The sequence below is a fragment of the Miniopterus schreibersii genome (genome assembly GCF_964146895.1).
Source record: "Miniopterus schreibersii genome assembly, chromosome: 1".
Taxonomy (NCBI): Eukaryota; Metazoa; Chordata; class Mammalia; order Chiroptera; family Miniopteridae; genus Miniopterus; species Miniopterus schreibersii.
The window spans coordinates 181,527,192-181,547,757 of record NC_138101.1 but is presented as its reverse complement, the minus strand read 5'-3'; the positions used below and the strand labels follow the sequence as shown (position 1 = coordinate 181,547,757).

General features: G+C 36.1%; 2 protein-coding genes across 10 annotated transcripts in view; one reads left to right on the top strand and one right to left on the bottom strand.

The window, feature by feature from the left end:
• Window positions 1-73: 73 nt before the first annotated feature.
• Window positions 74-20,201, bottom strand: PTGR2 (prostaglandin reductase 2). 5 transcript variants are annotated; one of them, XM_081134658.1, is made up of 10 exons: window positions 19,816-20,201; window positions 14,548-14,632; window positions 13,345-13,463; window positions 10,537-10,728; window positions 7,073-7,243; window positions 5,189-5,398; window positions 4,262-4,383; window positions 3,350-3,437; window positions 2,440-2,479; window positions 74-1,268 (listed from the first exon to the last, which is right to left on the bottom strand). In XM_081134658.1, the coding sequence occupies exons 2-10, from the start codon at window positions 14,582-14,584 to the stop codon at window positions 1,183-1,185; spliced, it is 1,065 nt and encodes a 354-aa protein (XP_080990784.1). In that variant the 5' UTR covers window positions 14,585-14,632; window positions 19,816-20,201; the 3' UTR covers window positions 74-1,182. The 5 variants fall into 5 exon arrangements, with proteins under 5 accessions (XP_080990784.1, XP_080990783.1, XP_080990785.1 ...); XM_081134657.1 differs by having other exon boundaries at window positions 19,639-19,845; XM_081134659.1 differs by having other exon boundaries at window positions 19,684-19,829.
• Window positions 20,202-20,443: 242 nt separating this feature from the next.
• MIDEAS (mitotic deacetylase associated SANT domain protein) overlaps window positions 20,444-20,566 on the top strand; it is a 103,971-nt gene continuing 103,848 nt past the window's right edge. For all 5 annotated transcript variants that reach the window (XM_081134590.1, XM_081134593.1, XM_081134595.1 and 2 more), the window contains exon 1: window positions 20,444-20,521. The gene's annotated coding sequence lies outside the window, so the exon portion shown is untranslated. The remainder of the gene's footprint in view (window positions 20,522-20,566) is intronic.

Genomic DNA, 20,566 nt, shown 5'->3' with positions numbered 1-20,566 from the left:
ACACTCAGAAGAAAAAACTACTCTCAATTGTACAGTTTTAAAGAGTTGATTACAATTAATAAACCCTCTTTTTAAAATTTTTTTGAAAATCACTGCTTTATTTTTTTCCTTTTTATTGAATTTATTGGGGTGACATTGGTTAACAAAATTATACAGGTTTCAGATGCATAATTCCACAACACATCACCTGTACACTGTATTGTGTATTTACAACCCTAAGTCAAGTCTCCGTCCATCACCATTTAGTCTCCCTATACCCTCCTCCACCTTCCCCCACAACCCCAGACGCTCTTATTTAGAATTACATTTATAGGTCTTGAACTTTCATATTTACAACCATTTGTTAATTTGCCCATTCAGTCCTGACATTTGCTGAAGCAGTCTTTGTTGTCTCAGTCTTTTTAATCACCTAAAACTCCAAGTGATGTTTAATATCTATTTGCCCTCGAAATCTTGACAACTATTTGACAGTAAGTGCCTGCTAACCTAAAATAAACATGCTTTTATCAATGAATATTTGTTTTTAGGTTATACAGTAAATTATTTGGCATAACACAAATAGATCATCTTCTGTAGTAAATGTCTCTCCAGCAACCTAATCAACCTCTACTTCTCATACTACTCCCAACAAAAAGCCTTGATCTCCTATCCCAAAAACTTCCACAAAGCTCTGAATCCCCCCAAAACCCACACAAACACACCGCCATTAAGTCCCTTTTCCATCTACAATGTGGAAAGGCCATCCCAATTCTCTTCTTATGCCAAGTTTCAGTTCAAAAATTATGTAAAACATTTCCAGTTCTACAAATATTTACTAAGTGCCTTCTCACCAATTTTCAATAAAAGTTATTAATTTTAAAAAGCTATTTTGTATGATCCATTAACAGTTGTATCAAATCTCCAATGGTTTCAGAATATCTGGTAAAAATATCATATATAATAGTTTTAGCAAAAGAAAGAAAAATAGATCATGTTGACTTCAATCTATTATTGTAAATAATATGTTGGATATAGAGTACATATATAATATTGAAGATATAGGAAAGAATTATTTTGCAACTAAGAAAATAATCACCTATAATTAATTTAAATCAAAAGCTATCTGTACTCTTAAGTTTTTTTTAATGTATCTTGAAAATCTGTACAAAATGGAAAAAATTTGTATTTCCTTGATGAAGATCTTTATAGAGATTGCAAAGAGGTTTCTTCTGAAATGCAAACTATCTGCTTTCCAATGTTACCTCCTGTCATCATGGACTGGAATGCAGCTGGAAAGAAAAAAAACACCTAGATTATCTGAATGTCACTATCATAACTGTCACTATCATACATGTTTATCAGTAGGTCAGACACATACAATTAATTTGAAAAATTACTTCAGTGATTTTAATATTAAGTGTAGAAGAAAACTGTCATGAAAAGAAACTTCACATAAACAATGGCAAAGTTTCAGGACAAACTAACTCAATTAGCATCTTAAAAAATTGTTTTTATCCAAACTAGAAATGTTTAATTGGTGTCTATATCAACATTTATGGTTTATAGTCTGAAGACTAGAGATAAATAAGTATAAAGATAAAATGTCAGCAAAACAATTTTAAATAACAGTTAAAATATCAGAAATCTAATCATAAAGTTTTACTAAGTGAAATACTCATCTGTTAAGCCAGAAAAACGTGAAATTTATATTTCAATTTTGTAAACTTAGTAACCAAATGTATTAAATTTTTTTCTGAGAAAGAAAAATACCAATTTGATTAATCCTTTTTATTTAAAACAAAAGAGAATGTTGGAATCTGTGTATAGCAGGCAAAAAAACTCCAAAAACCTAAATATTGAAAATTTTGCTTAATATAATCTTATGATGTCTTAGAACCATTGAATCAGAAAGGGTTACCAAGAGGCTAAATGACTTGCATGATTCTTATTTCTTTGATAAGCTGTTTATGAAAACAAAGAAACACTTTATGATTTGAAATGTAAAAGCAATACCTCTTAAATACCACTAAGTTGAACTTTGATGGAGTTTGATTGAGATATTTAAGGAAAACTAAAGGACAGTTTTACAGGAAAGAAATAAAATAATCTAAAAAGAAAAAAAAAAAAAGGCCTGGCAGTGTTGGTAAGTGGCTAGAGCGTCTGCCCTCACACCAAAGGGTCTCGGGTTCGATTCCAGATCAAGGGCACGTACCTGGGTTGCAGGTTCAATCCATGGCAACCAATAGATGTCTCTCTCTCACATCAATGTTTCTCTCTCTCTCTTTCTCTCTCTTCTTCCCTCCCTCCCTCTCTCTCTAAAAATTAATGGAAAAAATATCCTTGGGTAAGGATTAACCAAAAAGAAACAGAAAAAAACACCAGAGAAGTAGAATTAAAAGAAAAAAGGGATTACTGGTGCTGAGCACATATATATAATAAATAAATTGACATTCATCTTACCTCCCATGTTTTCTATTCCATTTATCATAGTTTCTTTGATCTGTAAATCAAAATAGCTATATTTAGTATTCTTCTATAGACTTCAATGTTTCTACTTAATAGTTTCTATGTCTGCAAAAGGCAGCAATATTATTTAGCACTTTCTGTCTTAAAAATAGATATTTTTTATTCACATAGGTAGCCTAAAAAGGTTTTTTAAAAAATAAAATCCTATTTTTCCATTGTCTAATCTTTAATTGGTAACAGCATAAGCTCTACACCCTCTTTTCCAAAAAAAGTATATAAGCACACACATACAACTTTGCCTATCATCTGCAGGTTTTAAGAACATGCGAGGTCAGGGTCTCTGGACCCCAGATTAATAACTCCTGATTTTCAAGCAACTAAGAGAATATCCTAGGAAGGTGGGAAAGAAGTACGGTAGTGGAGAGGTAGGGGTACTAGGAGGTGCTTATAAGATTTTTTAGAAAGCACAGCTTCTAATACATAGTAACATTCCATAAATATTTGTTAAATTAATGAATATTAAAGTTTGGGAGGATTGTAACATAGAAATCCATACCTGAAACCTATATGATCCTATTAACCAATGTCACCCCAATGAATTTTTTAAAAAGAAAAAAGAAAATAAAATTTGGGAGGAAAAAACCCCTATTGATCTTACAATACAATCTAAGAAAAGTAAAAAGTTAATAAAATTTCAGATAAAGGGAGGAATAAGAGAGGGTTTCTCAACCAGAAGGTTATATCATCTGGGAGGTAAGTTAATTTAATAATATTCAGTACACTTCCCTTCTGTAGGAATTTTTATTCTGAAACTAGTACGTTTGCTATAATAAATTCAAATAATACAAAAGCATATCAAATAGCAGGAAGAATGCTATTGATGAAGAACAGAAACAAGTTCTACCTTTAGCTTTCCTTCCTTAAACCACTGACTCAGCTGTAGAATACCAGACTCAAATTTGTCCTTGTAATTTAACACCAGAAATCTTTCTCTGTAAGGAAAAGAAAAGGGCAATTATCAGAGACTAGTGAGGGAACAAGTCCAAAATGAAGTCATTCAAAAACTCTACTGTTAATCTTTCAAACGTTAGGACTTAGTCACAGTCTGGCCAGCTATAGTTTCGGGTATAGGTACAGGTGTAAGTGTAGTGGACTTCTACTGTTTTGTCTGCCCTGCCTTTACAACCCTGTTTGGTAACAGCACTGTGATTTTACTTTGTAGGTAACATCCTTTCCCCCCCTTATGTGACCAGAGCCAGGCCAGTGGGAGCCGTAACAGCTTTGGGACTTGATAAAAACTGCAAGGAGAGAGCTGTTCTCTTTTTTGCTTGGATCGCTAACCTGGTCAAATGTCAGACTAGAGACAATAGTCATCCTCTTTCTGCTGTAAGAGGAGAGCCTGTGAGGGAGCACAGCCAACCTAGAAGAACGCACAGCTCAGAGGTGGAGAAAAACTGAGTTATGAAGTCACTATGCAAACCCTTATCCAGCCAAATCTCAGCCAGTACTGTACTAATATTGGACTTCTCAGATACATGAGCCAATAAATTTCCTTTGCACATAAGCCAATGTGGTTTTTCTATCACTTGCACACGCAAAAAGACTTGTAAAAGATTGATAGAACAGATGCTATTTTTTAAAAGTTTTCTACCAAAGACCTAGTTAACCAAAACCTAAAAACTGAACCAGCTTAAGATGTATATTTTCAAATTTTATTTAATAAGGAAAATTATATGTGGAGAACAATACATTTCACATACATCTATGACCTTTAAACCCCTTGAATCTGGTCATAGCGGGAAGCGGTAGAACACACCTTGTGATGTTTCTTTCTTTCTGGATTGCCTCTGCAGCAGGAGACAGTGGAGGAGGGTAAGGCACATCTTTGTTGTACTGAGAAATTTGACCACACAGGATGATGTGGCTGTTCTGATTCATCTGTTCAGATAAAATGAATGATTATACTCTAAGACAGATGCTTTTCCTATATATGATTTTATGGCTGTCTCAAAGAAAGCCCCCTGACCACTGTATTTAATCCTTTAGTGCCAATTAATTGATTTCATTTTAGAGATTTACCCCTTATATGTGTTTAAGAGTTTTAATTGGCTAGAAAATAAGTCCACTCCCATGGATCATACAGGTAAATGAGAATTTGGTAATTGGCAAAAGAATTACATTAGTTGTCATTATTGTAATTGTTTTTGCTACTTTTTAGTAGCAGCAGAGTATTTCTTTGTACGGTATTTAAATAATTTAACCTCAATTGCAAATAACTTTATGTACAGTAAAGGACAATGCAGTGTTAATAGCCGATGTTGATATTTTATTACGTTGTCAATAAAAATATGTAAATACTTGCAATCTATGAAAATCCATTCCCTACCCAAAGTCAGGTGCCATGATTATGAGTTGGTTGATGGTGAGTTAGGAGTCAGAACTTCACCATTTGAACAACACAACTGTAACTTTTCACAAAAATAAATTGCAGGTGAAAAATGTAATACTGCTAGCAAAGAACTAAAATTGATGCTCATAGTGCAAATCTGCAAGCAAATGGAAGTAAATATATCAGCACGCTCTTCTGTATCACTTAATTACAGTACTGATCACCATTAGTTTATTTTTCACAATAAACCCTACAATCTTATAAAGTTTTTTTCTCTCTTAGTATGAAGTAAAGATATATCACATCAAATAAAATATAGCATTCAAATTTATAAGGAACAAATCAGTAAACTACCTGACATATCACTGTATTACTTATGTCACCGCCAACATTGTCAAAGTAAATATCCACACCAGCTGGGCATAATTCACGGAGTTGTTCTGCTACATTCTCTTTTTTATAATTAATTGCAGCATCAAAGCCCAGTTCTGAAGTCAAAAGGAGGCATTTTTCATGTGTTCCACAAATTCCCACCACTCTGGAACAGCCCATCAGGTGACCAATCTAGGGGTGAAATTTTTGAAAATTAAACAACTTTCTATTGTCACATTTAAATTTTAAAATCTGAAAGCATACGAGATATTATAAGTATATGAGAGTGTCTATTACAATTTAGGTTAGATTACAGGGCCTTCAGCTAAAAGTAATTTGAAATCAAAAGAACTGAGAACAGATATAATGTCGTTCTTAAAAACATTAAGATTCAATAAAATTAGACTTAGTTTGAATGTTAAAATCTCAGAATTTAAAACTGATTTCATAATAGGAATAGTCAGACCCCAAATACCATTAACTTGCAATTTAATATTTTCAGTGGATGGATCTTGAGATTATTATGCTAAGTGAAATAAGTCAGACAGAAAAGTGAAGAATCAAATGTTTTTCACTCATATGTGGGATTTAAAACAAAAAAGCAACAAATGAACAAACAATAAACTCATAGATACAGACAACAGAATGGTGGTTACCAGAAGAAAAGGGAGGTAAGGGGAAGACAAAGAGGGTAAAGGCGGTCAAATTATGGTGACAGAAGGAGACTAGACTAGGTGGTGAGCACACAGTAGAGTACAGAGATGTCATGTAATAAAGTTGTACACCTGAAATTTATATAATGTTATTAACCAATGTCACTCCAATAAATTAAACTTAAAAAAAGTTTTAAGCCCAGCTGGCGTGGCTCAGCAGTTGAGCATCGACCCAGGAACCAGTTCAATTCCTAGTCAGGGCACATGCCTGGGTTTCGGGCTTGATCCCCCGTAGGGGGCATGCAGGAGGCAGCGGATGGATGATGTTTCTCTCTCTCAGCAATATTTCTATCTCTCTATCTCTCTCCATTCCTCTCTCTAAAAATCAATAAAAATACATAAAAAAAAAAAAAAAGTTTTAAGCCCTGGCCTTTGTTGCTCAGTGGTCAGAGTGTCAGCCGGAGCACCGAAGGGCACGTACCTGGGTTGCAGGTTCAATCCAGAGCCCTGGTCAGGTCAAGTTCAGGAAGCAACCAATTGATGTGTCTCTTTCACATCGATGTGTTTTTTTTTTTCTTTCTCTCTCTCCCTTCCACTCTCTCTGAAAAGCAATGGAAAAAATATTCTTGGGTAAGGATTAAAAAACAAAACTAACTAACTAAATAAATAAATAAATGTCAGTGGAAAAAATACCCTCCAGTAAGGGTTAACCAAAAAAAAGTTTTTAAATATTTTTCAGGCCTGTGAGTAACTAAAATTACTAAGATGAAATGTTTTACCTCAGTGGTTTCATACTATATAGTACATCGTTTTTACTAATTCATAAAAATGACGCACTATATAAAATTCTTTCATATTATTTACTGTTTTTCTAGAACTGATAAATGCTTTATTTGAAGATTTTTTTTACAATATGAATTTATTTTTTAATTCATGAATTCCACACAGGTATTCTGATTTTCTTCCTTATTTTGTTCTAGCATTTCCCATGTCTATTTTTGTTTTACAGAGAATAAGATATGAAAATCTACAACATTTTTCATATTGTTATAAAGAGAGTCTAAGCAAGTAATAACATTATTTCTACCAGAAATGTGTAAAATAATCATATTGTAAATTTGTTCAGTTTTGCATTTTAAATTACATACATGTATCCAGAGATTCAATTATGACTACCTTTTTAGAAAATCAAATAATTCTCAGAAATTATTACCTGCCCAGCCAAGGATCCACAAGCACCAGCAGCCCCACTAACAACCATTGTCTGATTAGATCCAGCAGTTACATGACCTTTTTCCTGTATTCCAATCAAGGAAGTTAAACCAGGCATACCAATAGCTCCAAGAAAGTATGAAAGGTGTCCATCCACAAGTTTCGGGTCTACCTGGAATGAAATATATACCTTTTAAAAATAATACAGTACCAGGAATTTCTGTTTTAAGTCAAAAAGGTAGAGACAATCTGTTTTTGACTGAATTGTACCTTCCTGTGGACTAAAAAGGGGTTCTACGGAAAGTAACTTCACAGAGTGATCTGATCATAAATTCATAACTGGGCAAGTCACGGTGGGCAGTCATGCCCCAGGCATATAACTTCTTTAGTAAAAGGTTTATTTTTGCCTTAAGCAAGCTCTGTCCGTTGTTCCTGTTATCTTGTTAACATTCCTTTGAAATAAGAGAGCACATAATCTTGTTAATCATCCTGTAATCCAAAGCGCTGCCTTGCTTTCCTGTCTCCTTCACGTAATCTTTCTTATGTTCCCTTCTTAATTTCAAAATGCATAATAGAAAATGTAAAACTGTTATTTTCCAGAACATCTGAGATCTTGCTTCCCAGCAATTGTCATCAGCTTGGCTCAAATAAATTCTTATAAAATTCTCTATGGGTTTGGACATTTCTTACATCAACACTCCTAAAATTCATATGCTGAATAACTGACCCTTAATGTGACTATACAGGGTGGCAAAAGTAGCTTTACAGTTGTGAGCACATGAAACACAGTTTATTCTTGTATTATTATTATTAATTATTGTATTATTTTCCATACAAACCATAGTAAACCTACTTCTGCCTACCCCTTTATTTGGAGTAGAGCCTTTAAGTAGATAATTAAGGTTAAAGGAGATCACAAGGGTGAGACCCTAATCCAATAGGGCTTGTGTTTTTATAAAAAGAGGATGAGATACCAGAGATCTCTTTCTCTGTTCAAGTAAAGAGGAAAGGCCAGATGCCATGTGAAGACACAGCAAGAAGGCAGCTGTTTGCAAACCAGGAAGAGAGGCTTCACAAGAAACCAAATTTTTCAGCACCTTGGTCTCAGACTTCTAGCCTCCAGAACTGTGAGAAAATGGAGAGGAAAGACTTAACAGGAAAACACTAGGCAAAGTTGGGAGGTTTTAAAATCTCTGAGCAATTTCAAAGTAAACATTTTATCTACCCAAAAACCAGCTCAAACTCAAACAGTACTCATTACTGATGCTTAAAACTATCATAAAAATGTAAGGAAGGTGCGATACAATTTATTCTAGTTTAATTACAAAATAAAATGAAGTCTCTCTTCACTTTTTAGCATTTTATATTTATATGTTTACCAGGTCCTATCAAGAATTATACTTCTCTTACATTTTCTGTGTCTGCTTTTTCTGTGTCTGCTTTTTATCTGTACAATTGAGGAGAATTGAAAAAATTATATAGAAAGACTCCCTACCATAAAGTGTTTTGGGGTTTTTCTTTTAGATTCTTTAATTGATCTTTAGAGAGATACAAGGGAGAGGGGGAGAGAGAAACATCCATGTGAGAGTGAAGCATCAACTGGCTGCCTCCTGCACGCTCCCTAATGGGGATCAAGCCCAAAACCAGGGTATGTGCCCGGACCAGGAACCAAACTAGCAACCTTTTGGTACATGGGACGATGCCCAACCAACTGAGCCACACCAGCCAGGGCCATAAAGGTTTTAATAATAACTCTTTAAGGAATTGAAAAACTTTGGTAAAAATTTAATAAACCACTGAAAGTAATCAAGATTTACTACCTTAGTTTGATTTGTAGTTAAACTGCCACAAAGAAATAAAACAGCAGTTTGCACTAAATAGTTTTATTTTATTTGAATTTTTTTAAAAAGAAGTTTCCCTTTATTATTATTTTTAAAATATATCTTAATTGATTTCAGACAGAGGAAGGGAGAGGGAGAGAGACAGACAGAAACATCAATGATGAGTCATTGATTGGCTACCTCCTACACGCCCCCGACTGGGGATTGAGCCCGAAACCCGGGCATGTGCCCTGACCCAGGAATCAAACCTTGATCTCCTAGATCACAGGTGGATGCTCAACCGCTGAGCCATGCCAGCCAGGCTGTACTAAGTTTTAAATGGCTATCAGTTAAATTTGGTATGTGGATAAAAGTAATGGAGATATTAAATCTACAATACACAGAAAGGTCTACAGTATGCAGAAATATTTCATGTAGGTAATAGTTATTATTAAAGCCAGTATAAAAACTGTGTGAGTTAAGTTTGTGTTCAGCATATATCATTTCTCCACCCTTCTGAACCCACCTTCCTTATTTCTAATACCTATTCCCAAAGCACTTCTAAGCTCTCCCCAACTGCTCAGTTTCCCACAATAGCACAATGATAGGGAAAACTAGAAAATGATGAATATTTTTTTCACTTCCTAAGAAATTTCTAGTTAAATATATTTTACTAGTACCATTAAGTTGACAAATGATTGCATAATATCTCATATCATTTGTATATTAACAGCCACTTTTAACTGATTATAAAAATTTGTAATAATAGCTCAGCCGGTGTGGCTCAGCAATTGAGCATTGACCTATGATCCAGGAGATTGAGGTTTGATTCCCAGTCAGGGCACATGCCAGGTTCCAAGCTTGATCCCCAGGAGGGGGCATACAGGTGGCAGCTGATCAATGGCTCTCTCATCATTGATGTTTCTGTCTCTCTCCCTCTTCCTTCCTGTCTCTGAAATCAATAAAGATATATATATTTTTTAATTTGTAATAAAAAATACTAAAATTTTATAAATATTTTTACAAAACCTTAGTCTCATTTGTCATAGCATTTAATTTTCATATTCACTTCTAAGATAGCTATTATTTTCATTTTGCGCATGAGGAAACTGAAGTTCAGGGACATAAAGTAAATTGCTTGATGACATATATATTAGGTTGAATTAGTACATGAAGCTGCCAGTTTTTGCAGGTCAAAATAAACAAATATTGGTAATTTCACATGGTTCAACCTAACAGAAACCAAACTCAGGATTTCTGATGCAAGATGCAATTTCAAGCACAAGGAATTTCTTAACTGTCAATTTTTCAGGAAACTTTAAAGCATACAACTATAAGGAGTCTCTGGTTCTTAGTATAAAATATTTTTTGATGCTTATAGCTCAGGTTTTATTTTATATATATAAAATTTGAGAAATAAATTAAATATGGAAAACAACAATATTCACTGGAAATCTGAGAACTGTCATATATAGTTACAGCCAATAGTAAAAAAGGAACAAAGGCTTTCCACATTTTTGCAGCTATCGAAAAGAAAATGTATGCTTTCATTTTTTTGCCCCTGATCACAAACAGAACTGAAAACCAAAGGCACAAAATAAGAATTACAGGGGAGAAAAATCAGACACTTTATACTATAAATCACCTTTTGTAGGCTATTTCCATCCAGAATAACCTTAGTTTGCCAGGGCCAATAGAAAGAAGTCACAAAATCGCCTTTAGTAAAATTTGTGTGTTTGCTTTCTTCTATAATCCCAATACCTCCACCATCAACCACTTGAGACAGCTGCCAAGGGGCTAAATAATCAGATCCAGTGTCTTCATTCATTTTACAACGCTAAAAAAATAAAACATTGATTAGCATAATTCTGTCTAATAATACCGAGCCAGTTTACTAATTTACCCAGTGACTAAAAGAAAGGTATATAATAAGTAATGTTAGGTAAAGTGTTAAACAAGTAAAATTTATCTTAATTTCTATCTACCTTTCAGTTATTCTTTTATTATGAAAAAATTGTATCCCCTTTTCTAACAAGTAAAGAAGTGCAATTAAAAAACAGGAACTTGCCCGGCCAGGCGTGGCTCAGCGGTTAAGCGTCAACCTAGGATCCAGGCGATTAGGGTTCGATTCCCGGTCAGGGCACATGCCCGTGTTGCGGGCTGCAGCCGATCAATGATTCTCTCATCATTGATGTTTCTTTCTCTCTCTCTCCCTCTCCCTTCCTCTCTCTGAAATCAATAAAGATATATTTAAAAAACAAAACAAAACAAACAAACAGGAATTTAAGCCCGGCTGGGCGTGGCTCAGCAGTTGAGCATCTAGCAGCTGATCTCCTAGGATCCAGGAGATCACGGTTCGATTCCCAGTCAGGGCACGTGCCCAGGTTGCGGGCTCGATCCTCAATTGGGGACGTGCAGGAGGCAGCCAATCAATGACTCTCATCATTGATGTTTCTATCTCTCTCTCCCTCTCTCTTCCTCTCTCTGAAGTCAATAAAGATATATTTAAAAAAAAAACAACACGGAATTTAAGCCCTCACCAGTTTGGCTCAGTGGTTAGAGCATCAGCCTGCGGACTAAAGGGTCTCTGTTCAATTCCGGTCAAGGGCACGTATCTTGGTTGCAAGGCCTGATCCCCAGCCCAGAGGGTGCTTGCAGGAGGCAACCAATAGATGTCACATCGATGTTTCTCTCTCTCTCTCTCTCTCTACCTTGCACTCTCTCTGAAAAGCAATGGAAAAAGTATCCTCGTGTGAGGATAAAAAAAAAAATAATAATAAAGAAGCTATTACAAAAAAAAAAAGGAATTTAAGTATGTTCTAAAATTAGATTGTGGTGATAGTTCCACAACTTTGTGAATAAACTAAAAACCATGCCTTGTACATTTAAATGTGTGAATTGTATAATATGTGCATTATACTTCAATAAAGCTGTTAAAATTTTTAAACAATACTTAAAGAAATTTAATTAACATTACATACATTATGCTAGCAAAATTAATACATACTACTGTGCCAGTGGTTTCAATGGATTGTGGCAAATTAGGCTTACTTACATGTTGATGATAATACTATAAAACTGTCTGCTTTTTGTAGAAAACAAGTTAGTAACACATAGACCATAATGGTACTCATTTATTTTTGCTTCGAAATTCCACTTCCCCAATGGAAACAACACAAAGAGAAATGAAAGTATTTTTATACAGTTGTTTACCACCATCCCTTCTGAACTCCTCTTCACATTTCTAATTCTACCTATTCTCAAAGCATTTTTAAGCTTTCCCCAACTCTCAATTTTCCACAATAGCACAGTGATAGGGAAAACTTCAGACCAAGCACTACACCATACCCCTAACCTTAGGTGGATGCTCTCTTTATTCTACAAAGACAAAATGCCACATTGGTACCACACCCTCCCATGGGACTAGTGCTAAAGATTTCCTGGGAAGTAGTCAAGGCTCTCCACTTCTCTGTGGCTCACTCTTGCCTCTCTCATGAAGCCAAGATGTGGAGGCCTACAGTGTGGTCCAGGAGATGGAAAAGATGGAAGGCTGCTTGATTAAGGATGGTCTAGTTCACATAGAGAAGACCAAATAGGAAATTGAAGCAGAAGCTTCTACAGGAATATGCTACACTTCTGCTTGTGTGCCCCTCCTATGTATTCTTGGAAAGCAAGTACAGCAGCCATTGGATACTGGCCAGACCAAGGAACTGACTCAAAAAAGGCTAAGAGAAAAAGTAGAACCATCAACATAACAATATTTCCATTAGTTTTTCATATGAGGATATGTATATAAAGTCATTTAAATATGAAATCAAAATAGTATATACACATTAAATATAACCATGTAAAACACTGTTTACACGTGGTGATTAAAATTAGTTGTGAGTTTTGAATGATATAAAGTTTCAATGATTTAATGTTCATTAGATTCCTTTTCTTTCCTTTTAAAGTTGCTTGTTCTTTTATTTAAAAAAAAAAAAAAAAGAACAATGTCTAGTGAAAGCAAGTGATTACTTACAATTCCCAAGTGGAGTGGCACACTGTACCATGCAGGGCCACATGGGGAAAGAAGTGATTTCCTTCCTTCCTTCCTTTAATTAATACTTAATAAGCACCACTCTAGTCCCTGGAGATAGAGTGATAAATAAGACCTTGTAAACTGGATCAATCAGAAGTTCCAATCCTAACTTACTATCTTCAATCTTACTACTGTTGATCTGGACATTTGGAAGAAACTAACTATATGTACTACTATTATAAAAACCTTCCTCCTATAACATTCCTTAATAACACTAGTGAATAAAAACAAAGGCAATCTGTAATTCACAGGTATCAAAATATAATTGCTCAAATAGATATTAATCAGGATTGCACAATAAAATTCAAATGCAACATAAAAAATATAAAAACAAAATTAATTCTCACCAAGTCACAAAATCCTGATTCTTACCATGTAAGGATCCACAGAAAGATAAAGAGTTCTGGCTTGTACTTGTCCTTCATTGATATTACCCGGTAAATGTACTTCTTCTACTCGGAAATTTTCTGCCACTGGATTACCATTTTTTCCTAAAATATTAGGTAAAAAGATAAAACTCACTTTCCTATATTATTTATTATTCTTTAAAAGGTCACTCTAGGATTCAGAGCACTCTCTTTTAACTTAGGTATGAATAAATCTATATTGTTTCGTAAAAATTTCTCTGTAACTTAACATAAAGTCTTCAAATAGCTCTTCATTTTCTCCAAGGAGACCCTTTGGAATATTGATGTCAACTTTAAAATTTCTTTTTTAAGATGACTACAGGTAAATCACCTAATCTGTTTTAAAATTTAGGAGAATTTCAAAAAGTGAAAAATCATAGCCAGCTTTTTTTAATATTATGAAAATTAAAAATACAAGGTAGTAGAAACACATCAGCCAAAGAAAATAGATAAACTTTCCGTCCTCATTTTAAGAAAAAAACAGAAACTTAAATAAATGCAGTTTTTCAAAAATAGTAAATTCTTAGAAATTTGAAATATGAAAGATCTATAAGCAGGAAATGTCATCACTAAAGGTGTACTCTTAGTTATGTTGCACATAAGCAAACTTCATATTCATTGAATCATCTTATTTATTTCTACAGTGGGAACAGAATGCAAAGATTTTAATCTCACTGCTCACTTTAACTAAAACTGAGGTCAGAAAAGGTTAAGTGACTCCCCAGCCCACATACTAGACAGGCAGCAAAACCAAGGCAGCATGTGCCCAAACCTCTCAGGTCACTTCCATACCTGTTTCTATGACTCAGGTTAGAGGTCAGCATAGACAAAGGTCAGTGCTGATCACATAAAACAGAAAAGCAAATTTTAAGAATCAATGATATATACTATAAAGAAAAAACAAAAGCCACATATTTGTAATATAACCTTTTAAACAATATAATAATTCTAAAATACCTTATTTTTTCAACAAATGGCCTTGATAAGTTATCACTTGAGCAACTGAGTATTATATTGTTTAAAGAATTTCTTCTAATATCTGTACTACTGTTAATATCTTCTTGCCTCAGTTTACCACACTGAAGTCATATGGATACTTTTGTTCCTCTATTTGCATTAATAATTATCAAAGACCACAGCTGTTCATTCATCACAGATAAATACATACCAGGTCGGGAATTCAGTATCACTCTTTGTACAATCATCGCCTTGTTTTACCAAGGATCTCACAAGATTTCTGCAAAAAGTAATTCCTATTGATAGAAAAAATTTAAATCACAAGAAAGTTTGAAAATATGAAACAATTTTTAAACAGCACATTTGTGTTTCTGAAAAGGGAGAAAAGAAAAATCATATTTAAGATCCAAAAAGGATATAGTCCCCTGTCAGAGTTTGCCTCCTAAAGCAAATATATGAAGAAAGACTACGTCTAATTAGAATTTTTGCTTAATAGGAACAAGTCTGTTGAAGACTGAATGGGGCAGAATGTTTTTGGCCTCATAATTAAAGCACATTCATCTTCATATCATCATGATTAAGCTTCCTACAGTGGACTGGTAAAAGAAAGCAGCACGATATATTCTTCCAGAGCTGGCCAGTTAATCTAGTAGCAAAATATAAACACTAGCTGCTTAATTGAGATGTAACCAAATTTTCAAAAATTATCTTACTCATTTATCAATATGGAAATTTCTTAATAGTTTAGCTGACCATAAAAGTATACATCATAAGCATTTTTAAATTCTCACCTTATAAGAAATTCTGTAATATAGAATGGCTAAATAAATAAAGGACCAGTTTATTCTGGGATTACAATTTGGGCTAATGAAAGAAGCAAAATTAAGTGCCAGTGCTGGCATTATCCAACTTGAGGGAAATAGCCCTGCTTGCTTTATTCATCAGTAAAAATGAAAACAAATCCTTAGTGAGTGTTACAATTCTACACTGTTTTGAGTGCTATGAAATATATATTCATTTAATATTTAATAATATTTAATATATATTTATTTTATCTAACAATCTTAAGTATTATTATTATCCCCACTTAACAGATAAGAAAACTGAGCATTAAAGGGTTCAAGCATCTCCTAAGGTGGTAGAGCTGAGATTCAACCAAGCTCTCTGACATTACTGAACCAATCTCTTAACCATCACATAAAAATTTCCATCCTATATGTTTGTTATTTGATTGTTAAGATACTAAGCAAATATTAGCATTTTAAAACTTAATATATTTACTTCTGTCTTCTCTCAGCAGGTATTTTATTATAGAGCCTGTATTATATTATTTATTATATTAATAACACCAAGAAACCCAAAGAAAAACAATTACATTGATCATATCTTTTTTACAATGTATTTAACTGCTAGTATAACTTTTAAATGTAAAGATTTTATACAGTAGCACACTTATACATCTGACAACCATCAGTAAATCTATTACACTTGGCACTTAATAATCCTTTGCCTTGTATCACTGGGTAATTTCATTTATACATGACTCCACTCCTAGCTTTAAATTTGCAGGATCCTTGAGTTTCTTCATATTTTTCTGTTTCCTATGTGTTACCTAAGTATCCTATATAGACCTAAGATTCCATTACTTATTCCTTATAACAGAGTTATATAGGTAAATATGTTACTATCCTCATTTTACAGAGGAAGTTGAGAGACAGTTTGTATCCAAGATCACACAGCAGGTAAGCAGAGGAGTTAGGACTAAAATGCAAATCTCATCCCAGATCTAACATGTCCTCACTCTTTCCACTATTTCCCTACAATCTTCCCCAAACAAGGTTTTTACATCTATAGCCATACAGTGATGCCCAACTCTCCAGTAGGTATCCTTTACTAGAGGAGGAAATTCTGCTCCTAATTAAGACCTAAACATCTGATGTTAGTGACATTCTGCAAAACAGAATGAAGAACATGGATATGCATCCTACTTACTTCCTTATGTTTTATAAATGTATATACAGGGTATCCCCAAAACATGTATACACACTTTTAACAGCTGATAGCTCAATTTTGAAAATAAAATGTATTTTAATAAACACTGCCTTTATAATTATTCAAAGTGTGTGTAAACATTTTTTTGGACACCCTATATTTATAATCTCACTGGTTGTGACATTAATGGCTAGTTTCCCTCAATATCCATTCAACATTATAAACACAATGTTGCCCAGCTAAGATTGCCTTCCCCAGCTTTCCCTTAAAATAAATCCTAGACATTATCAAATTTCACCTAAAAATCTCTCAATTATGCATCTCTGATAATAGATTGTTTTAAACATAAATGCTATGCCATTAACCTATCAGAGTTAATAGTACTGGTAATTCCTTAACATTAGCTAATACCCAGTGCATATTCAAATTCCCTGATTGTCTCAAAGATTTTTTTACACTTAGTTCATTAGAACCAAAATTCAAGGTCCACATACATTTTGAGGCTCCCCTCCTTTTTTATTTCATGACATTGTTTTTAATTTTATTTATTGATTTTAGAAAGAGGAAGGGAGAGAATGAGAGAGAGAAACATCGATTTGTTGTTCCACTTATTTATGCACTCGTAGATTGATTCTTGTATGGGCCCTGACCGGGGACTAAACTCACAACCTTGGTGTATTGGGACACCACTCTAATCAGCTGAGCTACTCAGCCAGTGCCATGACGTTGACTGTTGAAGAAACATTTTCTTCATTCCTTTTGTTACCGGATGGGGATTGGGCCCAGGGCAAGTCTGCCTCAAGCTGTAGTGTGTGGGTTCTTGACTGTGCAGGAAAGATTTCACAATACAAGTCCAGGTGATTTTGAGAGTATGTTTATTAAAGCTAGGGGCAGTGAAACAAAGGAAGGGCTTAAGGTAGAAGAAGCAATAGAGCCTAGGTGGGGCTGCTTTGGCTCTAGGAATGTTATAGGAAAGAAGTGGGCCATGCTGGGCTACATGAACTCGCTGAGAAGTAACAGTTACAGTGACAGAAGTGAGCCAAGGCAGGGCTGCTATTAGCTCACTGGAAAGTCAGAGAAAAAGGGGGTCTTGCAAACAGGTGCAGGGGGTAAGTCCAGGTTGAGATGCCTCTGCCCACTGCTCCCTTGGTTGCAAGTCTTGTGGGACCCTTAGAGTTTAGAAGAGAGCAGAGATACAAGGTGTGGGCATGCTCTAGCAGAAAGCATGCCATAAGTCCTTGGTCTGGATGCTTTTTTATCTTTTCTTTGGCTGATGGAAATTCTAGGGGAGGGTCTTAACAGAATATTCATTAGCTTTCCAGATGTGTCCTTCAATATGTTGATTCATCAAAATGTGTGTACAGAAGGGTCAGGGTTATTTTTTGGTTAGTATTATCTTTAAAGAACATCATTGAAGAGGGACCAGGACTGAGGCCGGTATACCCCAGGACAGTCTAGAATGTGTAAGCCATTTGTTCCTAAGTGTCCTTGATTAGGGAAGATAAAACCTTGTGATTCATTAGCTGGCTGTAAATTGTTCAAATTGTTTGGCCTTGTTTAATTATTTTGTCTGTTTCCCTTATTCCACGTGTGAAGGAATTTCCCTAGCCTTTTACTATCCTGCCTCACTGTGTCTATGGAATGTCTTTGGATTGCTTCCTCATGATGTCATTTACCTCAATCTTCTATCTCCTCCCCTTACCCTTGACTGGTGGTTAGATGTAGAGATGTGATTAGATGCAGGTTCAATTTTTACATAAGAATCTTTAAAAATGGTGCTGTGTGCATCCTGCTTCATTACATCAAGAAGTCCATAATGTCTTGTAAAGCTAAATATATTTTTAAAAGGAAATTTTCTACTGAATCACTTTGTGTGTAAATTATGTAAAGATTCAAAAGCAAAAATTCCCAGATTGATGCTGGGTCCAAAGATAACGGCACTTAAGTGGTTATTAAAGCACCATGATGGCTACATTTTCATTCGATGGAGTCTTTCCAAATGAAGTTTCATATATGCCCTCTCATCAATTACTTTCAATGTCTTCTTTATTCCTTAAAATAGTCAAACTGTAGATTTTTCCAAATACTGCTTATCAGCATGAAAAGTACACCATTCAAGTTTTCTCCCTCTGTATCAAATTTAAAAGTTTTCAAGTGTCAAATACAATTAACTAATGTAGGATAAATCACACGATATCCCTCAGCAGCACAACAAACAACAAATTTAAGAGATAAAAAAACTGATTTAGTTACAAATTAAAATAAAAAATATGGCACGCCAAGTCCTAGATATGAAAGCAAGGGTGGTGTTGGTGTTAAATTCATCCCAAGTGTGTGTGTTGGGGGGGACGGGGATAGTCTTTAACAACTGACATTAAGCAAACCATATTCACCTGGTATGATATTAAGTGGGTTCCTAATTAGTGCTAAGTAACAATAAAAAATACCAGATCAGTGATCAACTGAAGAATTCACTCTGGTGCGGGTCACAAAGAGTATATTATCTGAGCGTGTACCTTGCAACCTAGTCTAAGAGAAAGGACACTGATGTAGGAAGAGCAGAGTCAAGTCCTGTTTCTAATCAGGTGGGTCTTCTTCTCTCAGCCTCTTTCCTGAATGTTCCTAAGTGCCAGGAACCGGGCTAACCGGCTTCACAGTCATCACTGCGACGAGCCCCTTCACCCGATAACCCTACGACGAGGGTGCTGTCCGCGTCCACATTTTATAGACGAGGAACGAGGTTGAACAGCTCGCCCGTGGTCGCACAACTGGTAATAACACTGGCACCCACACTCAAACACAGCGCATACCACTGACATACCATGAGCTTCCTGACACCTGTGAATAAAGCATTTCTCTACCCTGATCTCGCTCAGTTATTCGGCCACGAATGAATCACGAGCCGCGGGGCTCTCCGGGTTTCCCGCTCTCCCCGGGCAGCGGGCTCCTGTCCTGAGTCTCCGGTTTCCTCCGCCTCTGCCCAGGTCTAACACGCGGGGCCTCCTGCAAGGCTCTTCCCTTCCTCAGCGGCCTCACCTTCCTTCACGGCTCCAACTACCGACCGCTCACGGAAATTACTAAGAACCTGCACCTACAACCCAGAATTTCAAGCTGACTTCCCAGATTGTAAGCGCCGAGAGGATAGGGATCTGTATCCGTCGTTCAACGATTTATGTCCACCCACTATGCCTGGCATAGGGTAGGTGCTCAAAAAACATGTTAAATGAACGTCTCAGAGGCACTTTAGACACAAATATGTCCAATCCTGAGGTTGCTTACGCACAATGCTAAAAAAAAAAAAAAAAAAGACCTGTTTCTGCTTCTCCAGCATTCTTTATTCGAACGTCCTACGTACAACGCCAGTAGCTCCAGGAGGAAGCCTAGAGGTCACGCTGGCTCCTAAATCTTCCCTCACCCCGACGGCCCGACCCAACCGGGGATCCCTCGCCCCAGCGGCCGCACCAGCCAGCCGTCGCTCCTTACTCACCGCCACCGAGCTCCGGAGGAAATATCGCGTGGTTTGCGCGGCTGCGAGGGGTTCGCTGCGCGACTTCGTCCCTCGGGCCGCAGTACGCAGGCGCCTAGACCTCTGTGCTCGTTGCCTGAGGTCTTCCCAGGGACAGCGAGAGGCGGGAATGGTGCCGAGCTCTGCACGGTAGTCACGCGTCTCGGCGAAGTGCCTTAATAAAGTAACCAGGACTGGTGTGCTATGGCCGCCCCTACTGTTTGTCCTCAAAGAACAAGTCGTTTAACCTTGACCAGTGAGTTCACTTCTAGCAGTCCTTGAAGAAATTTTACTCGTTTTATGGACTTCTCCATGCGCCTCAGACTGGAAGATTGCAGCGAGAGGGGCAGTCAAGCCTCCCCCTCCCTTTATGGATTGGGAACGACTCCGAGAGCTGATGTGCTGGGACCGCCCACCTTTCAGCTGGTTGGGGGCAGTGCCGGGAATAAAACCCGCTCTGCGAGACTGCTAGCCCGCGGACCTTTTCCGTTTCCCTCAAGCAGGGCTGTCTTTTCTTTCTGGAAGAATCCCAAATTCCTCAAAGATGGATTACCCTGTGTGGGCCGATTTCTCAATTTCACTAATTATTCATTGCTTCGTTTTGTGCTGAAGTGGGTTCAGCAAGGCTTATTCCTAGGACAGCTTTGGAACCCCAGGGACCCTATGACAGACTATGCTGATTAGGCAGGTAAAAAAAATTGCTTTTTACGTTGTACTCATGTTAGAGCTAATA